The 21,884-nt window shown below is 43.3% G+C and overlaps 1 protein-coding gene across 1 annotated transcript in view; it reads left to right on the top strand.

The window, feature by feature from the left end:
* Stag3 (stromal antigen 3) overlaps positions 1-21,666 on the top strand; it is a 28,373-nt gene extending 6,707 nt beyond the window's left edge. Inside the window, exons 6-33 of the mRNA XM_015490713.2 lie at positions 49-253; positions 1,007-1,158; positions 5,259-5,332; positions 6,430-6,553; positions 7,058-7,156; positions 7,367-7,446; positions 8,123-8,230; positions 8,467-8,581; positions 8,731-8,836; positions 9,007-9,110; positions 9,375-9,467; positions 9,577-9,666; positions 9,890-10,090; positions 10,210-10,280; positions 10,379-10,466; positions 10,937-11,017; positions 11,094-11,186; positions 11,312-11,480; positions 11,590-11,726; positions 12,625-12,726; positions 13,236-13,384; positions 13,602-13,730; positions 13,827-13,984; positions 18,801-18,981; positions 19,222-19,323; positions 19,603-19,684; positions 21,067-21,138; positions 21,289-21,666. Of these exons, the coding sequence (XP_015346199.1) occupies positions 49-253; positions 1,007-1,158; positions 5,259-5,332; positions 6,430-6,553; positions 7,058-7,156; positions 7,367-7,446; positions 8,123-8,230; positions 8,467-8,581; positions 8,731-8,836; positions 9,007-9,110; positions 9,375-9,467; positions 9,577-9,666; positions 9,890-10,090; positions 10,210-10,280; positions 10,379-10,466; positions 10,937-11,017; positions 11,094-11,186; positions 11,312-11,480; positions 11,590-11,726; positions 12,625-12,726; positions 13,236-13,384; positions 13,602-13,730; positions 13,827-13,984; positions 18,801-18,981; positions 19,222-19,323; positions 19,603-19,684; positions 21,067-21,138; positions 21,289-21,297 (3,174 nt within the window). The 3' untranslated portion in view covers positions 21,298-21,666. The remainder of the gene's footprint in view (positions 1-48; positions 254-1,006; positions 1,159-5,258; positions 5,333-6,429; positions 6,554-7,057; positions 7,157-7,366; positions 7,447-8,122; positions 8,231-8,466; positions 8,582-8,730; positions 8,837-9,006; positions 9,111-9,374; positions 9,468-9,576; positions 9,667-9,889; positions 10,091-10,209; positions 10,281-10,378; positions 10,467-10,936; positions 11,018-11,093; positions 11,187-11,311; positions 11,481-11,589; positions 11,727-12,624; positions 12,727-13,235; positions 13,385-13,601; positions 13,731-13,826; positions 13,985-18,800; positions 18,982-19,221; positions 19,324-19,602; positions 19,685-21,066; positions 21,139-21,288) is intronic.
* Positions 21,667-21,884: the final 218 nt, after the last annotated feature.

The raw sequence follows: 21,884 nt of genomic DNA, 5'->3' as shown, positions 1-21,884 counted from the left end.
GGCCAAAAAAAAAAAAAAATTTCCATTCTTTTCATAACCCTTATCTAGGACTCAGGGGACTATCCCCTGACAGCTCAAGGTCCATCCTGGAAGAAGTTCCAAGGAAGCTTCTGTGAATTTGTGAGAACGTTGGTGTATCAGTGCCAGTACAGCCTCCTCTATGATGGCTTTCCCATGGACAACCTCATCTCCTTGCTCACGGGCCTCTCAGACTCCCAAGTTCGTGCCTTCCGCCACACTAGCACCCTGGCTGGTAAGCACTTCTTACTCTTGTGTATTCTTCTGGGGTTTGGTAGGACTGTTCCTCTCTTCTGTGGTTCTAAATCATCTTTCTCACCTGCATTTTAGTTTTTTGTTTGTTTGTTTTGTAGTATTGGGATTGAACCCAGGGGTGTTCTAACACTGAGCTGTATCCGCAGCCCTTTTTATTTCATTTTTTTGTTTTGAGACAGGGTGTCACTGAGTTTCATAGGCTCATCTCAAGTGCAGTCCTCTGGCCTCATCCTCCTGAGTTGCTGGAATTGCATGAGTGTGCCACCACACGCTGCTTGTATCTTAGCTATACTTCAGTTGCATTGCAGCTTTTATGCCAAAAATCTCCATCCAGATTTTCACAAGTGGATTCGTGAAAAGGGATAGATCACAGTAATAGTTTCCAACCTTAATATCTTTCTCTAAAGCTCACAGTATGCTGAGGGTTAAAGTCCAAAAGAGGTAGGGAAAGTCTACTCTAGGGTAGGGTGTCTTAGAACTTCGGGGTCACTCTGCTTCTCATTTTCTCTGACCATTTTTTCTTCTCTTTATTTTTAAAAATCTTTTTGAGTTGTAGATGGATAGCATACCTTTCTTTTATTTATTTTTATGTGGCACTAAGGATTGAACCCAGTGTGCTAGGCAAGCGCTCTGCCACTGAGCTACCGCCCCAGCCCCTTTTCCTTCTCTTTTAAATTTATATTCCCTCCTTTGACTTAAGTGAAGATTTCTTTGTTGTTTTTCGTGACTCAAGCCATGAAGCTCATGACCTCCCTGGTAAGAGTTGCCCTCCAGTTGAGTCTACACAAAGACAACAACCAGCGACAGTATGAGGCTGAACGAAACAAGGGACCAGGGCAGAGAGCCCCTGAGCGGCTAGAGAGCCTGCTGGAGAAACACAAAGAGGTGAGGAATGTCCCTGCTTTTTCCCTTCCTCTCTCTCAGCTTCCATCCACTGCTATTGCAGACTACTTTATCAGACCATGGCACTTCTGAAAGGCTGTTCAGCACAAACCCTAAGCAGCCTTTCAGATAGGGAACAGCTATACCATGCTCGTCCCATCAGAGATCATTGTGTGCTGTTCTTGTTTCTGAGTGTGGGCTCAAAAATCATGCCTAGTGAATTTAGAGTTCTCTATATTTCCATTTTTGTTCAGTTTCCATTTGTTTTCAGCATCAGAAATGTTTAAGTGCTCTATCTGCAAGGAGTTAAGTTGTGACTTTTACATTAAATGTAGAGGTCACCATAGTAGTACCTGTATAAGGACAAGGGAAGCCAAGTATTCAAGGAATGGAAATATAGCATTCCTTCTGTTCCAGTTAGGTACTAGCTTCATGGCCTTAATGTAACCTCTCAGTTTTCAGTTTTCTTTTCTTTAAAAAGAGGATCATTCTGGGCTGGGATTGTAGCTCAGTGGTAGAGCACTTGCCTAGCATATGTGAGGCACTGTTAAATTCTCAGCACTGTATGTAAATAAATAAAGGAAAAAAATAAAGGTCCATGGACAACTAAAAAAAATATATGTAAAAAGGAATAATTCTACTATTTTGTGACTTTAAGTGAGATGAGAGTAAATTGACTAGCTTTATTTCCCTTTAAACTTAAGAAGATCACTGGAGAACATAAACCCTAGTAATATCTTCTACACTGATTAAACTTCAAACATCTCTTTTTTCTGTGATGAAGTGAATACTGATTGTTTCCTCTCTACTCTCCATTAGTATCTAAGACTCCCCAACTTGGAGGTTAGCCAGACACATCATGTCTAACTGTACCAGTTGGCTTTCTCCAGCCCTCATAAAAGATGACTTCTGCGAAATTTCTATTCCCTTATTCTCTTTTGCTGTTTTTCACTGTCGGGGTAATCTTAAGGGCTTATGTATATTAATAGGTCTATCCAGAATCTTAAATTATGTATAGTAGTTTACCCTTATCTGCAGTTTTGCTTTCTGTGGTTTCTGTTACCCACAGTCAACCAAGGTCCAAAAAAATATAAAGTATAGTTATATATTTTGAGAGAGAAACCACATTCACATAAGTATATCATTATAATTATTTTATTAATTGTTGTTAATCTCTTACTGTGCCTAATATATAAGTTAAACTTTATCATAGCTGTGTGTATAGGACAACACAGTACAGGTTAAGCATCTCTAACCCAGAAATCTGAATTCTATAGTATTCAGATTCCAAAACTTTTGCCAGTATGACACTCAAAAATTTTGCATTTTGGAATATTTCAGATTTTGGATCATGTTTGCTCAACCAGTAAAGTCTATCCATACATTCCAAAATCTAGAAAACTTTAGAAACATTTTGGTCCCAAGCACTTCAGATAGGGGATATTCAATCTGTGTATATAGGGTTTGGTGCTCTCTGCAGTTTCAGGCATCCACTCTTATCCCTGTGGATAAGAGTAGACCACTGTACACTAGTGCAGATCTTTTTTTGTCTTTGGGTTCTTGCTTCATCAGTTATTATTCCTCCTTTTTGTCTTTAATTTTCCCCCCATATTTTTTTCTCATTTATAAATGTATATAGGCTCTTGAATCTGTCCTTTGAAGAACTCTGCTTCTCTGTGATTTATTTCTTTCCTCCTTTTTTAGGGTTGTATTTCCTTATTTTCTTCATGTCCACTTGACTGAATCCTTTTTGCTACTTAGTTCCTATCCCCATTTCTTTGAAAATTTTCTCTCCAAACCTTTGGCTTCCTGAATTGTATCACCAGTGCCTTTCCTCAATATCTTTTATCTAGACTTCTGTAGAATCTGGTACTCATTTATCTTCTTTCTTTCAAGGACTTCCTTTCTTTTCCTTGAAATGTGAAAATTTTCAGACATTCAGAAAGATAAGAGACACTGGCATACTGGATACCATATATGCATTATCTAGTTTAACAATATTTCACAGTATTTTCTTCATTTGTTTGTGGGTTGTTGTTTTTTCTCATACAGTAAATTATAGACATATTGATTCCTCAACCCTAAAGACTTAAGTATATTCTCTAAAAAGTAATGTATTATCGGGCTGGGGTTGTAGCTCAGCAGTAGAACGCTTGCCTAGAATGTGCAAGGTGCTGGGTTATATCCTCAGCACCACATATATAAATGAATGAATGAATAAATAAAGGTATTGTGTCCAACTACAACTAAAAACTAAAAATAAAAAAGTAATGTGTTATCACAAATCAAATACCATTTTCATATCCAAAAATTAATGATTCCCTAATATTTTTAATTCCAATTCATACTTAAATTTCCTACACTTAGATGTAAACTGAAATAATAGGTCATCAAACCCTTTAAATATCTAAATTATTTTAAAGTATTTTGAAAAAAAATATTAAATTCAGTTGAGCTTTCCTAGTAGAAACAATTGACTTATTCTCACCCTAATAATCCATTTCAATTTGAACCTTATACACTTAACACAATGTAGATTTCTTTCTTGGTATAATAAAGTCATAATGTCAGGGTTCGAAGTGATTTTAGAGACGTCCCCCTCATTTCGCAGGTGAAGCAACTGAGACTCAGAGGAGAGGTAATTTGTTCAAAGCTACATAGCTAATCAGTGGCAGAGCCCTGACTGGGACATAGTTTGAAGGTGAGAAATTCACCAAAGCTACTTGTCCTGGGATGGGAGGTCTCAAATGTTTATTTTTCAAACTATTCTTTCTGCTATGCCCTAATTTTCACTAAATATTAATTGACACTTTATAACTGATACATAGGACAATCTTAAATATATATGTTTTCAAATTAAACAATACTACATTAATGTTTGGTTGGTAAGATTGTATTTTGAAGCCTGACATTTGCAGATATGCATACAGATTTTTGGCATTTACTACGTTTATTATGTATCATTAATGTAACATTTAAAATTACTATACAAGTATATTTTGCCATTTTGTTTGTACTTAGTAACAAATTTGCATTTTTGATTTGATGTAACAAAGGCTTTGATATAATTTCTGTTAGATTCTGCATTTTTTATTACTGTTATACTTAACCTCAAGAATGACTGATTCATATTGTATTAGTATTGTGAATAATCATGTGAAATGTTTTGAGACAGAGTACTATATTTGTGAATATAATTTTATGGCTTTTTTTTCACTTAGTAGGAACCTTCCCATCAGTATGGAAAACTAAGAAAATTGCTTTTTGCTGTATAATCTGGCATTTGTTGTAGATTAAAGCTTATTTTTCTGTGAATAAAACTTATTCAATAAAGTACTATTCTTTAAAATGAAAAAAAAAAAATTTCCTACACTTGTACCCCCTAAATTCTTTTTACATCTGGTTAATTCAAGCCAGGGTCTAAGTGAGAAATTTGCATTGTATTTGGTGACTGGTGTTTCTTAGACCTTTTAAAATTTAACATCAGCCTTCCCCCATTTTCCCCCATATGTTGATTTATTGAAGAGGTGGGGTCAGTTGTCTCAAAGTTCCCTTTCTGCTTATAATTCTGCTTTTGATATCTATCATTTACCTAATCCTAATTCAGTTGATGTTGGGGTGAGGGGCTGTCCTGGCCTTGCAGGATGTTTAGCAGTATCTCTGTCTTCTATCCCACCCCAGTTGTAACAAGTGAAATAATCTTAAAACACTGCTAAATGTCCTCTGGGGGACATAATTGCCCAGTTGAAAACCACATATCTAATCGGATTTTTGCTAGTTCTTTTTCATTTATCAAACCACACCTAGTAAAGATGCATTTTCTGAATTACTATTAATCAAAACATAACTACCACTTAGAGCTTCTGAATAGCAAAAATAATCATATATAGAGGAGATAGTGTTTTATTAGACACAGAGAAACCTCTGAGGCATTAGTTGATTTTATTGCTTCCTCTAGAATTAGAAGATCTAAAAGGAAACTTAGGATACCAGGGGTTCACACTGTGTCCTGTGATAAATAGGAAGTAGGTAGAAGTTATACTTTTGCAGCCTTAGGCTTTTGGGGTACAAGAAAGATTGATCTGTTCCTCCTTATCCTCCAGCTCCAAGAGCATCAAGAAGAGATTGAGGGGATGATGAATGCCATCTTCAGGGGTGTCTTTGTTCATCGGTACAGGTGAGCTAATGGGCTCCTCTCACTGAAGCAGCTATTCCTTGGTTGTGGAGTCTGTAAGATTCCCAAAATATTTAGTTAGCCCCAGAAATAAGGCAGCTGTAATAAAAACTCTTTACAACGCATGTTTTAAATTAGTAAGATTTTGTTTATCCCACATACAAAGGATTTTGTAAGCTCTTCTGGGAGAGAAAATAAAAGGATAAGGCATTACTGAGTATTCTGGTCCAATGTTGCCCAAGGTCTGGCTCTGTCCCTGCCTGTTATCTTTTTGAGGTTGGAGACTTGGAAGGACAAGAGCAGAGAACCAGAGGCAACTTTTCTGAGGCATATGTGTGGCCCAGCAAGCCTTTTCCTAACTCACCCTATTGTTTGTTCTGAGGGCAGGGGAGTTTTATACTGTTTAAAGACTGGTAGAATTAAATTAAACATTTGTAGTACTCCAAAAATTAATATTAAAGTATTTGTAGTACTTAAAAGTTTCTCACTTTATCTAGATTTCAGCTTCTGCTTTTCTAGAACCTTTCACCTGATTTAATCTTTTCTTTTTTTAATATTTTTTTTAGTTGTAGTTGAACACAACATCTTTATTTTATTTATTTATGTTTATGTGGTGCTGAGGATCAAACCCAGGGCCTTGCATGTTCGAGGCAAGTACTCTACTGCTGAGCCACAAACCGAGCTCCTGATTTAATCTTTTCTTGAAGTAGAATTAAAATATACACAGGTTAGCCAATAATTAAATGAAATTTCAAAATCAGTTTTAAAAGGGGATGTGGTGAGCAAGATGGTACATGCTGGTTCAGTTATCTCATAGGTTAGTTACAGAAAGGAATTTACTTTTATATTTATTGTGTTTACGTTGGGAAGGAAATTGAAAGACCATGGCACCTGGCATTCATCAAGAAAACAAATTCTTTAGTCACACTGTATGCATATATGGAAATAGCCCATTGAATTCCATTAGTATGTATGGTTAGTGTTAAGGAAAATAAAACAGTAAGACAAAAAAATTAGTTTGTGTGAGATAGGGTTTTCTGATAGGATTGAAAGTGAGTTTGGAGAGAAGACTACAGAAGTCAGTTTATATCTCCATCTAGGGACATCCTTCCTGAGATCCGGGCTATCTGCATGGAGGAAATCGGGTGTTGGATGCAAAGCTACAGTACCTCTTTCCTCACTGACAGCTATTTAAAATACATTGGCTGGACCCTGCATGACAAGGTAGGAGTCACATCAGTCTCCCTTTTCCTGTTCCCCTCATCATCTTCCCTGCCCAGGACACTTCAGCTTTTCTTGGTCCTGCCACTTAGACATTTCACCTGATGAGCATTGATCAGCCCATCAAGGCACTGAACCTTGAAACTTCTCAGTACTAGGAAGCATAGGATAAGGTTGAAGAGAAAAAGACACATCCAGGAGATACCGTGCCTTCAACCCTAAGGTGTAACAGGGAGAAAGACTCACTAAGAAAAAGCAAGAAAATTACTGGTAGATTAGTAACTCACATGTGAGAGTGGTAGCTGTGGATCCTTTTCATCACAATTGCTCAATTCTGAGATCCTTCTGTATTTTAAGAAGACAGCTGTTCATTTTCTCTTTCATCTCAGAATCCTCTTCGTGAGGGCACCCAGGTCCAGAATGAGGACTCTGCAAGTCCTCATGTGGAGGCTCAGTAGGGGTGAGTGATCAATCGTGTTTTCTTTCTTGTTTGTCTCTCCTCGACAGCACCGAGAAGTCCGTCTAAAGTGCCTGAAGGCTCTGAAAGAGCTGTACAGCAACCAAGAGCTGACATCACGCCTGGAGCTCTTCACTAGCCGCTTCAAGGTAAGATGGAGACACTGCTTCTGTGCTGGACTCTTTGCAGTGTATCCTGCTTTGCCACCTCATGTCTTTCTGTATCATTTGCTTTGATATTTTATTATCTATTCCAGCATCTGCTTCAACACCCTTTCTTTAGGAATCTCTCAGATTCTAGGAGATGTGATATTTGGATTGAGTACAGTGAGATACTGAGCAATGTTCTTTCTCTGACAGGACCGGATGGTTTCCATGGTCATGGACAGAGAGTATGATGTGGCAGTGGAGGCTGTCAGGTTGCTAACCCTTATCCTGAAGTGAGTCATGGGAATGTGTGAGGCAGCATATTACAGACACCTTTGTAGCATCAGGCAGGCCCCTCCAGAGTCCTTGCCCCACCTGTCACAGGTTAACTCTTAGGTGCATGTTGAAAATAAGTCATTCCTGAGTTGGGATACCTTGAGAGGGGAAACTGCCTGTCTTCTCTAATTTTCCATATTCCTCTATTTTCCACTTTTCATTTAAAAGTTCTTTGAGCCAGGCATGGTAGTGCATGCCTATAATCCCATTGTTTTGGGAGACCAAGGTAGGAGGATTACAAGTTCAAAGCCAGCCTCAGCAACTTAGCAAGGAGCTACGCAACTAGAGAGACCCTGTCAATAAATAAAAAGGGCTGGGGGTGTGGCTCAGTGGTAAAGCACCTCTGGGTTCAATCCCTGGACCAAAAAAATAAAAAGTTTTCTGAGAGTCATATTCTCATTGTTTTTGCTGGTTTTAGCCCTAGAATTGCCAGAGGACAACACCCAAATGCACTTTTCTCTTTTTTTTTTTTTTTAGAGAAAGAGAATTTTAATATTTATTTTTTAGTTTTCAGCGGACACAACATCTTTGTTTTTGTATGTGGTGCTGAGGATCGAACCCGGGCCACACACATGCCAGGCGAGCGCGCTACCACTTGAGCCACATCCCCAGCCCACACTTTTCTCTTGGCAGGAACATGGAAGGAGTGCTGACCAGTGCAGACTGTGAGAGCATCTACCCAGTTGTATATGCCTCCAATCGTGCCCTGGCCTCTGCCGCAGGGGAATTTCTATACTGGAAGTGAGTGGGTCTCCTTGTGCATTTCTTTCACACCATCCTCTGTCATTTTTCTCATCGGCTGCCTAAGGACTCTCCATACCTATACAGATCTCTCTTGACATCCCTTTTCCTCTTAACCCCTTGGGCTTCCCTTAGCTCTGCTCCTCTTTTCCCTGCATCCTTTCCTTGGGCTGTTTCTTTCTCCATGGTGATTGCCATGTGCCTCACCTCCTCCTGTGCTGTGCCCTCCCCTCCAGACTCTTCTATCCTGAGTGTGGGACAAAAGCAGGGGTTGGAAGAGAGCGACGCCGAAGTCCAAGTGCTCAGAGAACTTTCTTCCACCTTTTGCTGTCCTTCTTCGTGGAGAGTGAGGTAACACATGAAGGGAGAGTCAGAGTGTTGTGCAGAAACCTGAGTAGAGGACAGGGTGGCCACTGTGGGAAGGAGGGTGATGTTTATCAACAAATGCTTCCTGGCGCAGTTTTCCATCACATTGGTAACACCCTGTGCCCTCTTCACAGCTCCATGACCATGCCGCTTACTTAGTAGACAGCCTCTGGGACTGTGCAGGGACTCAGCTGAAGGATTGGGAGAGTATGACAAGCCTGCTGCTGCAGAAGGACCAGAGTATGTGCTACCTGGTAGCCGGGGACAGGGACCTTGCACTTCCAAGTGAAACCAGGAGAGACTGCTTACCTGCTTTATAAAAAGCAGCAGTGGGCATGGGGTGGGAGTGGAATTTTAGATGGTGAGTGGCTCATATGTCAATTCTGTTTTTGATCCTCCCACCAACCCAGACCTGGGCAATGTGCAGGAAAACACGCTGATAGAAATCCTTGTGTCCAGTGCCCGGCAAGCTGTGGAGGGTCACCCGCCTGTGGGGCGGGTCACTGGGAGGAAGGTATGGCATGGGCCAAGTTGGGTTGATCAGCAGTATTGAAGTCAGATATGTATTCTCTCTCAGTATTCTTAAGTCCTCGTTTAGGGCACTCCATCTGCCCCCAAAGGATTTTTTTTTCTCCAGCAAAAAGAAATCTGAAGGGAGCTGCTGAATTCTTTTCTCCTTCCTGGGCAGAAAAGATCATGGGGAGGAGGGATGCATGGACATACCCACTGCACATGGCATTTCTCCACGTCTTTCACCCCAGAATGACTCTCATTCCAGGGCCTAACTGCTAAAGAACGCAAACTTCAAGCTGATGACAAGGTGAAACTGACTGAGCACCTCATTCCCCTGTTGCCCCAGCTCCTGGCCAAGGTAGAGCAGCCCCCACTCCGCACCAGGCACAAGTGGGTAAAAGGAAACAGCCTAGAGGAGGGATGGGAGAAGAGTTGGCAGCCCACGTGCACCCTCTTTATCACCACAGTTCTCAGCCGATGCAGAGAAGGTCGCTCCCCTGCTCCAGCTTCTCAACTACTTTGACCTCAGCATCTACTGCACTCGGCGCTTGGAGAAGGTGAGGAGGTGGGAAGATCTGTTTCCTACACCTCACTGCCCACCTGCTAGGGCTGGAGGGGTCTACTGTCAACATCTTTACAGGAACCTGGGTTCCAGAAAAATCCAATAAGCCCTTCCTTTCTCAGGCATCTTTTCCTTGAAGTTCATTGCTTTCACCCCTGTTTCTCACCTTCCCCCCCCATCTCCTCCACACCGTCTTCTCCCACCTTTCTCCCTTTCAGCATCTGGAGCTGCTTTTGCAGCAACTCCAGGAGGTGGTGGTGAAGCATGCAGAGCCAGCAGTGCTTGAGGCTGGAGCGCATGCCCTGTATCTGCTCTGTAAGCCTGAGTTCACTTTCTTCAGCCGGGTGGACTTTGCCCGCAGCCAACTAGTGGATCTGCTGACTGACCGTTTCCAGCAAGAGCTTGATGAGCTGTTGCAGGTAGGAGCTGAGGCTGAATGGCGGGACACACCAAATGAGGAGGAGAGGGCCCTAAGACTAGGAGCATGGATGGATGAGTTCTTGGGAAACTCCTGCTGTGGACCTTCTCTCTTCCTCAGTCGTCGTTCTTGGATGAGGATGAGGCGTACAATCTAGCAGCCACTCTGAAGCGGCTCTCTGCCTTCTACAAGTGAGTAGCTTCCCTGCTGCTCCCTCCCATTTCTGTGTCTGTGGAATTGATTCCTTTCATTCTGCTCCAGCATAATGTTTCCATCTCTCTTCACAAAGTGCTCATGATCTGACTCGCTGGGAGCTCTACGAGCCATGCTATGGACTCCTCCGGAAGGCTGTGGACACTGGAGAGGTTCCTCACCAGGCAGGTAGACAGGCTAGAGATGTGGAAGCAGGAGAGGCATTCTTAAGGATTATTCTGGGTTGCCACCTTTCCCAGGCAGGCCCAGTCACAGGGTATAAAGTGGGCACACAGAGGAAGATCTGGTGGGGCTTCCCCCTCCATCCTCTTTTGAAAGGTGGACCAGGCTTCAGTTCCTGGAAACTGTCATCCTCTCCAGTTTTCTAGGAGTCAAGAAGACTGAGGGATTCTAGGAGACTGTGAGTGAATTAGGGAGACATGATATTTTTGCATAGAATAGCTGCCTTTGGAGCCTGTTTTAAATATCAGTTTATCTCCACCAGAAAAGGGTTTCCTTTTCTCTCTCCTCCACGCTGGGTCTGAGCCCATCAGCCTGCCCATCTTTCCCTCCTCGGCTGTCTCTCCCTTCCCCCCTCACCATCGCTCTTCGTTCTCCTGCAAAAGCTCATTTGTCTGACATTTCATGGTTACAGGTGGTCCTTCCAGCCTTGACTCTTGTCTATTTTTCCATTCTCTGGACATTAACCCACATTTCAGGGCCAGATGCTTCCCAGGTGAGTGTGGGTCTGAGCAGGGACTAGGACGGAGGAGCCATGTTGTCTTGCTCCTTGTAAGCCATTATCTCTGCAGAAGCAGGTGCTGGATCTTAAGAGCAGAATGGTGGCCTTCTGTGAACTCTGCCAGAGCTGCCTCTCAGATGTGGATCTGGAGATCCAGGAGCAGGTGAGCATTTCCTCCAGAGGGAGGAGGAGGCGAGTGTTGGGGTCTGAGGAGTTAAGCTGGCTTTGTAATTCCAGTCTTATAACAATTCTGTTTTTTAATTGTCCTGTTTTTTTTTTTACCAACAGGCTTTTGTCTTATTAAGTGATATGCTTCTCATCTTCAGCCCTCAGATGATTTTAGGGGGGCGGGATTTCCTGAGACCCCTCATCTTTTTTCCAGAAGCTTCTCTCCAATCTGAGCTAGCAAGCTTCCTCATGGACCATGTCTTCCTCCAACCTGGAGACCTGGGCAGTGGTACAGGGACTCTGTGCTTGGGGCTCAGGAGGGTTTGGGGCTGGGCCTGGCTCAGTGATTCAGGGTGGGAGATATAAGTGTGTGATTGCATTCTGCCTTTGATGGGCAGGACATTCCCAGGATGATCATGTACAGATAGAGCAGCTGCACCAGCGGCGCCGACTCTTGGCCGGGTTCTGCAAGCTGTTGCTCTGTGGGGTTCTAGAGCTGGATGCAGCCTCAGATGTTTTCAAACACTACAATAAGGTATAGTGAGACCCCACAGCCACAAAGAACAGGGGACCATGTTGAACAAAGCCATGACTTGAGACACTATGACATCTCAGAAATGAAGAGGGATGGATTTGATGGGATCAGGCTTAAAAAGAGAAAGTAGGAGGGAATGGCAGTAGGAGTTTAGAATAAAGAAACAAAAGTGGGGTCTGGGGTTGTGGCTCAACAGTACAGCGTATACCACATAAAAACAAATAAATAAACAAAGGTATTGTGTACAACTAAAAAATAAATATTTTTTTTAAAAAAAAGAAACCAAAGTGACTCAGTAGTAAATAATTATGGAGAAAAAGCTATTAAGACATTCAGTAGAGGGGAAATAGCTGCTTCTTCCCATCTAGAAATCTTTTTTCTCCAACCCAGTCCTCTGAATGGGATAATATAAAAAGGAAAAAAAAAAAAAAAGAATGGGGGAGGGATCAGTGCTCACTACATACCTAGATGTCTCACCCCACCATTGTATTAATTTCTGTTTACTGAGCACCTCCTGTGTACCTGAGGGCACAGCAGTGAACAAAAAAGACAAAAGTCCTGTTCCCTGGGGCTTCCTTTTTAGTGGGAATACATGTGGAGACTTCAGTGCTAAGCGAGAATGGGCACTGGCAGGCCTCCTCCTCCTCTTCACCAAGAATTGGGCTCCAACAGTTTATCCCTGATGTGTTTTTTTTCTTTTACCTAAACTCTGATTTCTTTTGGGCTCTGCACCTGTTGGTTAGAGATGAGGTCTAGACTGAGTTATTTTATGCTTATGTTCCTGTTTTTCTATCACAGGCTCTTTGGGAACAAGGCAAGATTAGGGATGTGAAGGTAGAAACAAAACAGAGTGTTTTCCTGTGGTCAAACATAACATTCTCCATTTCTTCTCATGCAGTTCTACAATGACTATGGTGACATCATCAAGGAAACATTAACTAGAGCAAGGCAGATTGATCGAAGTCATTGTTCCCGAATCCTACTGCTGAGCCTGAAGCAGGTGTTGCTTCTCTCCAGAGGACCTCACACCTCTGGCATGCCTTCCTGTAGTCCCCCACCTCTTTGTCCACCTTCAGAGAAAGCAAGACATTAAGAAAAGGCCCTTTCCTTATTTTGACTCTTTACTTTACACAACAGGCTCCTTCACACCTAGTAGATCCTTAGAAAATGTGCTTTTAACTAACCTGGAACTTTCCATCTCCAACCCATAGAAATCAACTATCAGCACCTAGAGTGGCAAAGATGAAGTGACAGGGAATCCCTAATTATTTTTTTCAGTCTGTTCTCTTGCAGCCTTCTTCAGTTACTGTAGATATCTTTGTTAGAAGGGCTAAGGCTCTGTCTGCTGCAGAGTGTCAGGGATCAGGGCAGTGTCCTGGGGGCAGAAAGAGTAAAATTAGGAGATGGCATCCCAAGCCCTTGGGAATTTCTGAGGAGAAGGGAATGTTGTGCTTTTCTAGTGCTGCCCTGTTCTTCCCTCTCCCAACACACCATGTCTCTTGGACACAGCTGTACACAGAACTGCTGCAGGAACAGGGGCCTCAGAGCCTGAGTGAGCTGCCAGCTTTCATTGAGATGAGGGATCTGGCCCGGAGATTTGCCTTGAGCTTTGGACCCCAGCAGCTGCACAATCGAGACCTGGTAGTCATGTTGCACAAGTGAGGAAGTGCTGGGTTAGATGTTGGGTGCAGAGAAGGCTGAGAATGTGGCCCTGGATGGGGAGGGTAGGCCATGAAGAAGCAGTAGTAAGGTTGTTGGTGGGCATGTTCTCAAGAGATGAGTGGGGATGGGAAGGGCACACTTGGATGGGATATCTCAGCCCTGGGAGGGAAGTGGGAAGGGCCTGTATTACTAAAACAGTTCTGCCCAATCAAGGGAAGGCATCAAGTTCTCCTTGTCTGAACTTCCTCCTCCTGGTTCCTCGGGTGAACCCCCAAATCTGGCATTCCTGGAGCTCCTTTCAGAGTTCTCCCCCCGCCTCTTCCACCAGGATAAGCAGCTGCTGTAAGTTAGAGGGTGGGTGAGCAGAGATGTGGATACAGAAAGGCTTGGGCAAGGGCTGGGACCCACCCCAGCCTTTCCGCTCCACCCCTCCTTCAGACTGTCTTACCTGGAAAAGTGTCTGCAGCGTGTCTCCCAGGCACCTGGCCATCAGTGGGGTCCAGTCACTACCTACTGCCACTCCCTCAGCCCTATAGAGAGTGCAGCAGAGGCCAGCCCTCAGGGTCATTCCCGCTCCAAGAAAAGGCGCATCGAAGGTACAGTGCTAAGGCTGGGCATTGGGTACTCAGGACTGCAGTTCTTTTTTTTTAATCTTTATTTTGTTTTATTTATTTTTATGTGGTGCTGAGGATCGAACCCAGTGCCTCACATGTGTGAGGCAAGCCCTCTGCCACTGAACCCCAGCCCAGCACTGCAGTTCTGGTTGCTGCTGCTTGGATAATCAGGAGATTGTCTTTGGTCTCCTTCAAACCTTTTTTGTCAAATATTTCATCAAGCATCTGGTCACAGCTTGACCTTCTAGTAGTGTGTTTTCTAGCATACATTTTAAAATGTAACTTTTTAAATATTAACAGCTTTATTGAAATATAATTCACATACCATAAAATTTACCCTTTTAAATTGTACACATCAGTGGTTTTTAGTATGTTCATCAAGTTGTGCAGCTATCACCACTATTTAATTTTAGGACATTTTCATTATTCTAGAAAAAACGGTGACCTATAGCAGTCACTCTTTTCCCCATCCTCCCAGTCTTACACAATATCACTAATCTTCTCCCTGTCTCTGAATTTGCCTGTTCTGGGCACCTTATCTAAATGGAATCATACTGTATGTAGCCTTAGGTATCTGCCTTCTTTCACTTAGCCTGTTTTCAGGGTTCATCTGTGCTTTTTCATGTATCAGTTACCTTCTTTTTTGTGACAGAACAAGAGTCCATTGTATGTGTTCACTTTATTTATCTGTTGATTGACATCTGAATATCTTTTTTTTGTACTGTTATATGTGATGCTGTTAAACATTCATGTACAGGTTTTTGGGTGGACATATTTTCTTAGTTCTTAGATGTACCTGGGAGTGGAAATGCTGGGTTATATGGTAACTTGCATTTAAGTTTTTTGATGAACTGTCGAACTGTTTTCCAAAGTACCTATACCATTTTACAGTCCCATAGACAATATTTGGGACTTCAATTTCTTCACTTTTTCTCTGATACTGGTCTTTTTAAATTGTATCCATCTCCTAATGACTGTAAGGTTGTATCTCATAGTTTAAATTTGCATTTCTCTGACTACTGATATTGAGCTTCTTGTATGCACTTATTAACAATTGATCTTCTTTGGAAAAATGTCTGTTTAGATCCTTTGGGAGGCTTTTTGTTTGTTTTTTGAGGTTCTAGGAAGCAAACCCAGGGTCTTGTACATACAAGGCAGCCCTCTGTCTTGAGCCACATCTCCAACCCCTTTTGCTCATTCTTCAAGTGAGTTGTTTGTGTTTTTATTGTTGGGTTGTAGGAGTTTTTATATGTTCCAGATATAAGATCTTCTTTTGAAGTATAGGATATGCAGTAATTTTCTTGAATTCTGTAGGTGTTTTTTTCCACATTATTAATAGTGCCCTAAGTTCAGAATTTTGATGAAATACACTTAACCTATTTTTGCTTTTGCATTTGGTTTCATATCATAAGGAATCATTGCCTAATCAAAATATTTACTTTTGTTTTTTTCTTCCTTTTTCCTATTTACTTTTTGTTTTTCCTTTTAGCTCTTAAAATCTGTGCTCCATTTTTTAAAAATCGTTTTTTAGTTATAGATGGACAGAATGCCTTTATTTTGTTTGTTAATTTTTATGTGGTGCTAAGGATGGAACCCAGTGCCTCACATGTGCTAGGTAAGCCCTCTGCCAGTGAGCTACAGCCCCTGCCCCTGTCCTCCATTTTTTAAAAATGTTTCTTTAATTGTCAGTGGACCTTTTATTTATTTATATGTGGTGCTGAGAATTGAACCCAGTGCCTCATGCATGCTAGGCAAGCACTTCACCACTGAGCCACAACCTGAGTCCTTGTACTCCATTTTGAGTTAATTTTTGTATATTGTGTGAGATAGGGTGTGATTTCTTTTTATTGTTTTTTGCTTTTGGGGGCGGGGTAGGAGTTTTTTGCAGTGGGATCTTGCTGTGTTATTCAGCCTGCCCCCTCACATCCCAAATGGCTGGGACTATAGGTGTCCACCATTGCGCCCCACTTTTAATGTCTTCTGTATACCACCTGAAATTATATTTTACACCATTAGGAAACTCTACTTTTATCAATTAACTAATAAACATTAAGGGCCTACTATACACAAGACACTGTGTTGAGTATAGTAGGCCCTTAACATAACTTCCATCTAATCAGAAAGAGGAAATACATTTCAGAAAAAATCTGAATTATGAATACTCACCAATAAATAACTGCCTGAGGGTTTGTACAAATGAATGCTATAGAATCCAGAGAAGGAAAGTATCCTTTTGTTTAGTTGGTCTATAAAAGGTTTACCAAGAGGGTAGAATTTAAGCTGGAGCTTTAAAAATGAGTAAGAATTATATAAGACAGAGGAAAAATGTGGTCATGAGGGGCTAGTGGAACAGCACGTACACAGACAACATAGAACGATGTATGTTGGCCAAAGTATAGATGTTTCAGTAGGTTTGTGTAAAGCAGAAGGTCTGTAAAGGTGTGATAAAATTGAAAAGACTGGTTCTGCTGTTAAGTCGGTGGATTCTGAGCACCGTGGGGTGAGAATACAGCAGTAAACACGGACAGGTAGTGATAAAAATGCTGTGGCAAAAAAGCAGGAAGGTGAGGGAATGCCAGAGGGGGCACAGGAAGGAGAAGGCCTCCCAGAGAACATGAATGTTGGGCAAAAACCTGGAAGAGGTGCTACAAGATGTGCTAGGGCACATTAATTTGTTAATTAATGTTGTAACAAACATAAGTTGTTTGAGCATTCAGCAGTGTATGAGGGGGGCAACACCAGACAGGCAGATCAGGGACTCCACTGACTGAGGTTCCCAAAGGTGTTTGCTGAAATAAGAGGAAGGAAAGTATGGGACTAGTTAAAGTGGAAAATCTAGTTAGAGGTTAGTGGGTGGTTTCTTACTGGTTAAGCTTAAGTTTTGATCTCCTAAATTATGCACATTTACTCTGAATTGGGTTCTGATTTGCCTATGTGGGAATCCAAGGCACTGAAACCGTCTCCATCTAATGGCCTCCTAATTCATTTTTTTTTTTTTAGCAGAAGTGAAGGAGGGTTCCTAAAGTATATCAAAATAATAGGGAGCAGCCAGTCCAAAGGCCATGAAAGGGAATGCTCCCGGTGTGTTCAAGGAATAGCAGAGAAGACCACTATGGCTAGAATGCAGAGTATATAGGATTTTCAACCAAAGAGGTCACAGGAGCCTAGGGGTATATGGCAGACTAAGGACTTCGGTATTTACTTTGAGTGCATCAGGAAACCACTGGAAGAACATATGGTCTGTTTCTACCAGGGACCCTTAACTGATGGTAGAGGGACAAGCAAGAAGAAAGAAGGCTGTTAGAAAAGTTGCCCCACTTGAGGAGAGTGCCCAGACCAGGGGATGGGGGAGGCGGCGAGGAGTGATGGGTTCTGGAAGTATTACTAAGGAATATCTGATAGAATTCCCTGACAAGTTAGATGTTGGATATAAAATAAAAAGGGGAGTTGGGAATGACTCCAAGGACTAGGAAGGATGGAATTGATATTCTCTGAGCAAGAGAACACTGTGAATGGAGCAGTTTGTGGGGAAACGTGAGGACTTTGGTGCGTCCAGGTGCAGATGTGTGGCAGACAGTTGGAGATCAGAAGTTGGAGTTCAAGGGAGGGCTAATAGCTAGGGTCAGTTGGAAGTTGGCAGAGACTAGGTGATATTTATAGGCATGAACCTGAAGGACTAAGGAAACCAGTGAAATGGAGAAGAGTAGAAACCTTTATACCATAAGTAGGTTGGGGAGCTTAGGAGGATCTGCACGAAGGCCCAAAGTTTCCTCTCTGAGTACAGGTTCATGGATGTGGCTCTATTTTCTACAGCCCTTCAAGTGAACCAGTGGCAGCTCACATTGAGTTGTTAAGTTTCAGTGTACAAACTTGGCTGTGGAGGAGAGTAAGTGGGGGCGGGTGGACATTTACCATTGACAAACATTAATGTCCATTGACTGGAAATTTAAAATAGCATCACCTGAGTTTTCTCAGGCAATGGAAACCTCTGGTAAAATCTGTCCATCATCTGCAGTCTTCATGGGAGGGGTCCTCCACTCAGCCTTTCTGTCAGAACTACACTGATATTGTAGTCATATCTATTTATATATCTCTCTATTTCCATGTGTGTGTGTCTGTGTCTCTCTGTCCGTCTCCCTCCATCCCCCTCCCGCCTGCTCGTCCCCACCCTCCTTTCTTCAGGCTTTCAGAAAATCTTTTTTTTTTTTTTTTAAGAGAGAAGAGAGGGGGGAAGAGAGAGAATTTTTTAATATTTATTTTTCAGTTTTCGGTGGACACACATCTTTATTTTATTTTTATGTGGTGCTGAGGATCGATCCCAGCGCCCCGTGCATGCCAGGCGAGCGCGCTACCGCTTGAGCCACATCCCCAGCCCCAAAAAATCTTGTCTCCCATTTTCCTATTCCTCCCTGGCCCTCACACATCCACTCTGGCCTCTGATCCCAAACTCTGTTGCCATTTTAAGCTCTTTCTGACCACAGAAATCTGGAACGAATAGGATCTCAGATGATCTTTGTTGCTTAACTTGGGCCTCTCAATCTTGGCAGACCCAACTCTCTCCCACATTCATCTTGATGAGTTAACTGTTTATCTATGAAATGTATATTTATATCTTTCCATCTTGGTTTTCTAAGCTGTGTAGTAAACTTTTCTAGGACAAAGCCTAGATACAACCCTACAAGCTTTATACTGTTACACAAAGGACAGCGGGACTCTGTTCATTTTTGAGATGAAACAGAATGAATCATAATAGGTTTTCCATTCTCTTCCTAACTTTCCCTTATTAAATCCTGGGCAGGTCTTGAGAAAGTGAAACAGCCTCACAGAGAGGATGTCTCCTCATCCCAGGAAGAGAGCCTGCAGCTGCCTAGCCTCTTGCACACACCCATCCTCACCTCCACCACTGTGAAGAGCAGGCCTCTGCTGGAGGAGCTGGGAGAGATGGAAGAAGGCACCTCAGCATCAGACTTCACCCATGAGTGAGCCAGGGGAGCATCAGGCTGGCTGCTTTTTGGAGTTTCTGTGTGTCCCCCCCTCAGGGTGCCCTCCACTTGGCACCTTGGGTGCTTCTCTAAGGCTTGTCCTTTTATTTTCTTTTTAATTTTAAAATGTCTCCCCCCATACTCTTAAGCTTTTCTCCCCTTTGATGCCAGCCACCCAGCCTCCTTGTTTTACCCTTTACTTTTATCCTGTCACTGATCCTGCTTCATTCTTGACAGCCGGCCCCTCTCAGGCCCCCAAAGGTCAAGGTTCTTGGGTACACAGTATTTCCAGACTCCGAACAATCCTTCAGGCCTTGATCATGGCAACCAGCTAACTCGGTGAGCTTTCCTCATCCAATTCCATCTTTGCTTCACATCTGTCACCCACTCTGAGGGGATTCTCATCTTGGCCAGTGTTTTTCTGCCAGTTCTTTTTGGACTTGCCTTAACCCCACAATACTTCCTTCCAGCATAGTGTGAAAGCCCAGAACTTAAAGAACTGCTTCCACGGAAGCAGGGGTGAGAACCGGGAGCCCCACTTCTTGGATGCCTTTGAGAAATTCTCAGAGGCCCTTAAAGAACAGTTTGAAAACCCCCTCTCTCTGTCACTGTTGTCAGACTCAGCCTTATGGAAGAGGATGAAGAAGAAGAGCTAGAAATTCTGGATGAATCAAGTGAAGAATGGCAGGATATTGACAAGGTGAGTGAACCCAGCCTTCCCCTCCTCCAGAACTTCAGGCCAGTTAGTGGGAGGAGCACAGGGATTCTCTTCTTGGCCCTGTGGATACCTTTGGCTCTGAATTTTGCTTAGGACTTTCTGAAAGAAACATTGAGAAAAGGAAGGAAGGATTATTACTGCAGACTGCTTTTATTAAAGAAATGAGGAGCCAGGCTTGGTGGTGCATGCCTGTAATAACTTCTTCTCTGGAGCCTGAGGCAGTAGGATTGCAAGTTCAAGGCCAGCCTCAGCAATTTAGCAAGACCCTGACTCAAAGTTTAAACAAAATATCCTAGTAGCAGAGTGGGTTAAAAATGGCAAAAAGGGTTGGAATAGCACTTCCCTTTCTGTCCCCAAATAAGTATTATTGCCTCTGAACCTTCTAAGAATTGGAAGGAGCCCTAGAGACAGGGTGGAAGGTCATCAGGCTACCCTTGCAGCCCATTTGGTAATTCTCCCTGACACAGCCACACCCCTCCTCCCTCCTCTGCTAAGAGGTCTGCCCCATCCCTGTCCTTCCACAGTCCCTTCTCTGCCCTGGCCACCCACTTCCCCAGGAGAAGTGTTCCAGTCTAGAGTGAAAGATCTGGGAGCTCAAGGGACCTGAGCTCCAGCCCTCAGTTCCATGGCAAGTTAGTTTGTTGCCCCCTCTCACCCTCCATTTCCTCAGTTACACAAACTACAAAGTACAAGCACCTTGTAGAGAACAAAGGGCTGTGTCTTAGTTCAGGCTACCCTAACAGAGCACCATAGACTGGTGGCTTCTAGACAGCATTTATTTCTCACAGCTCTGGAGGCTGGAAGTCAAAGCTCAGGTTAATAAGCACAGTGGTTTCTGGTGAAACTACTGGTGTCCTCACATGGGGGAAGGAGCAAGCTAGCTCTCCAGCTGCTGCTTCTAATAAAGGCACTATGTGCATCACAAGGGCTCTGGCCTGTGGCCTAAATGCCTCCCAAAGGCATTTACCTCCTCATACCTAGAACTGTGGGTTATAGATTTGAGGGGGACATCATCCCAGACTAAGCCATGTGTGTCTTCTGCTGTCATTCTCTTGTTCTCTCCTCTGGGGAAGGGAAAAAACAGAATAGTAGAGGAGAGCAGGGGAAAGGAGGCTGTTCATGCTCCAGACAGTGACACTCCATACCAAAGACCAGCAAGCAAGGTCTCTTTCAGAGACTTCCATTCTCTGGTTCCAAAGCTGAAGGCTCTTAAGGGGCTCAGTAGGCCAGGAGAGAAGGCACTTCTGTCATGCCTGGTGTGTGGTCCCTTGTGCTGTCCTTTTGAGCCTGAAAAAGGAGCTGGTTCCACATGATGGGTAGGAATGGGGAAAGTCCTTTCTGACTTTTGACCCCATTTCCTCTAGCAACCTGGGGACCACTCTTCCTCCAGTGAGCCCGGGCTGGACCTCTTAGACACTACAGAGCTGAACATTGAGGTAGGTATACCCAGAGCAGAGCTGGTGTGCCCTCGAGCAGCACTTTGGCTGTCTCTGGAGCTTTAGGAGGGGAAGTTAGAATTTTTAGCTGAGGATGCACTTTGGTCTATTGCTGTGACTTCACGTGTCCTTTTATCCTTCTCCTTACAGGATTTCTGACAGGACAATGGGCCTCTCCCCATCTCCATCTTCCCCACCTGAAGCACATGACCACTTGGAAAAGGAGAAAGAAACAAAATAAAGCCTCTCAGGCTCCAGCCCTGGCCTTTGGAGAGTTGGCCTTGCCTTTCTCACCTACCTTTCCTGATGGTGATGGGTAGAGAAGCCATGAGCCCCTGTCCTCCCTAATGCACCATGGCTCTGTCCCTCTGTCCATTTTCTATTTGGAGTGGGGTGGGAGGTGTCAACTCTGCAGTGGAGAGGTACTGCCTCCATGCATTTAACCAGTCCCTGGTTTTCCTGTTGGGACTCCTACCCCAGACTCCTGAGCCTTGGTGATGAACTCAATAAATGTGTTTGAATCAGCAAGTTCCTAGGTGTGACCTGAGATTGTCACAGTGATGGAGGGTCAGGTTCTTTGGATGCCTGGTGCCATGGCCTGTGTGTAGGTGTGTCACCCCTCACCCTGTGTGCTCGGTCTATAGGCTCTCAAGGATGTATTGCTCAGTTACTGAGAGACAGACAGTGGTGGGCAGAGCCATAGGGAGTGATTGAGCGGTTGAGCTGGTAGCAGCAGTTTCATCTAA

This window comes from Marmota marmota, unplaced genomic scaffold, assembly GCF_001458135.2.
Source record: "Marmota marmota marmota unplaced genomic scaffold, marMar, whole genome shotgun sequence".
In the NCBI taxonomy this organism is placed as follows: domain Eukaryota; kingdom Metazoa; phylum Chordata; class Mammalia; order Rodentia; family Sciuridae; genus Marmota; species Marmota marmota.
This window is presented reverse-complemented; position numbering and strand designations above follow the sequence as displayed.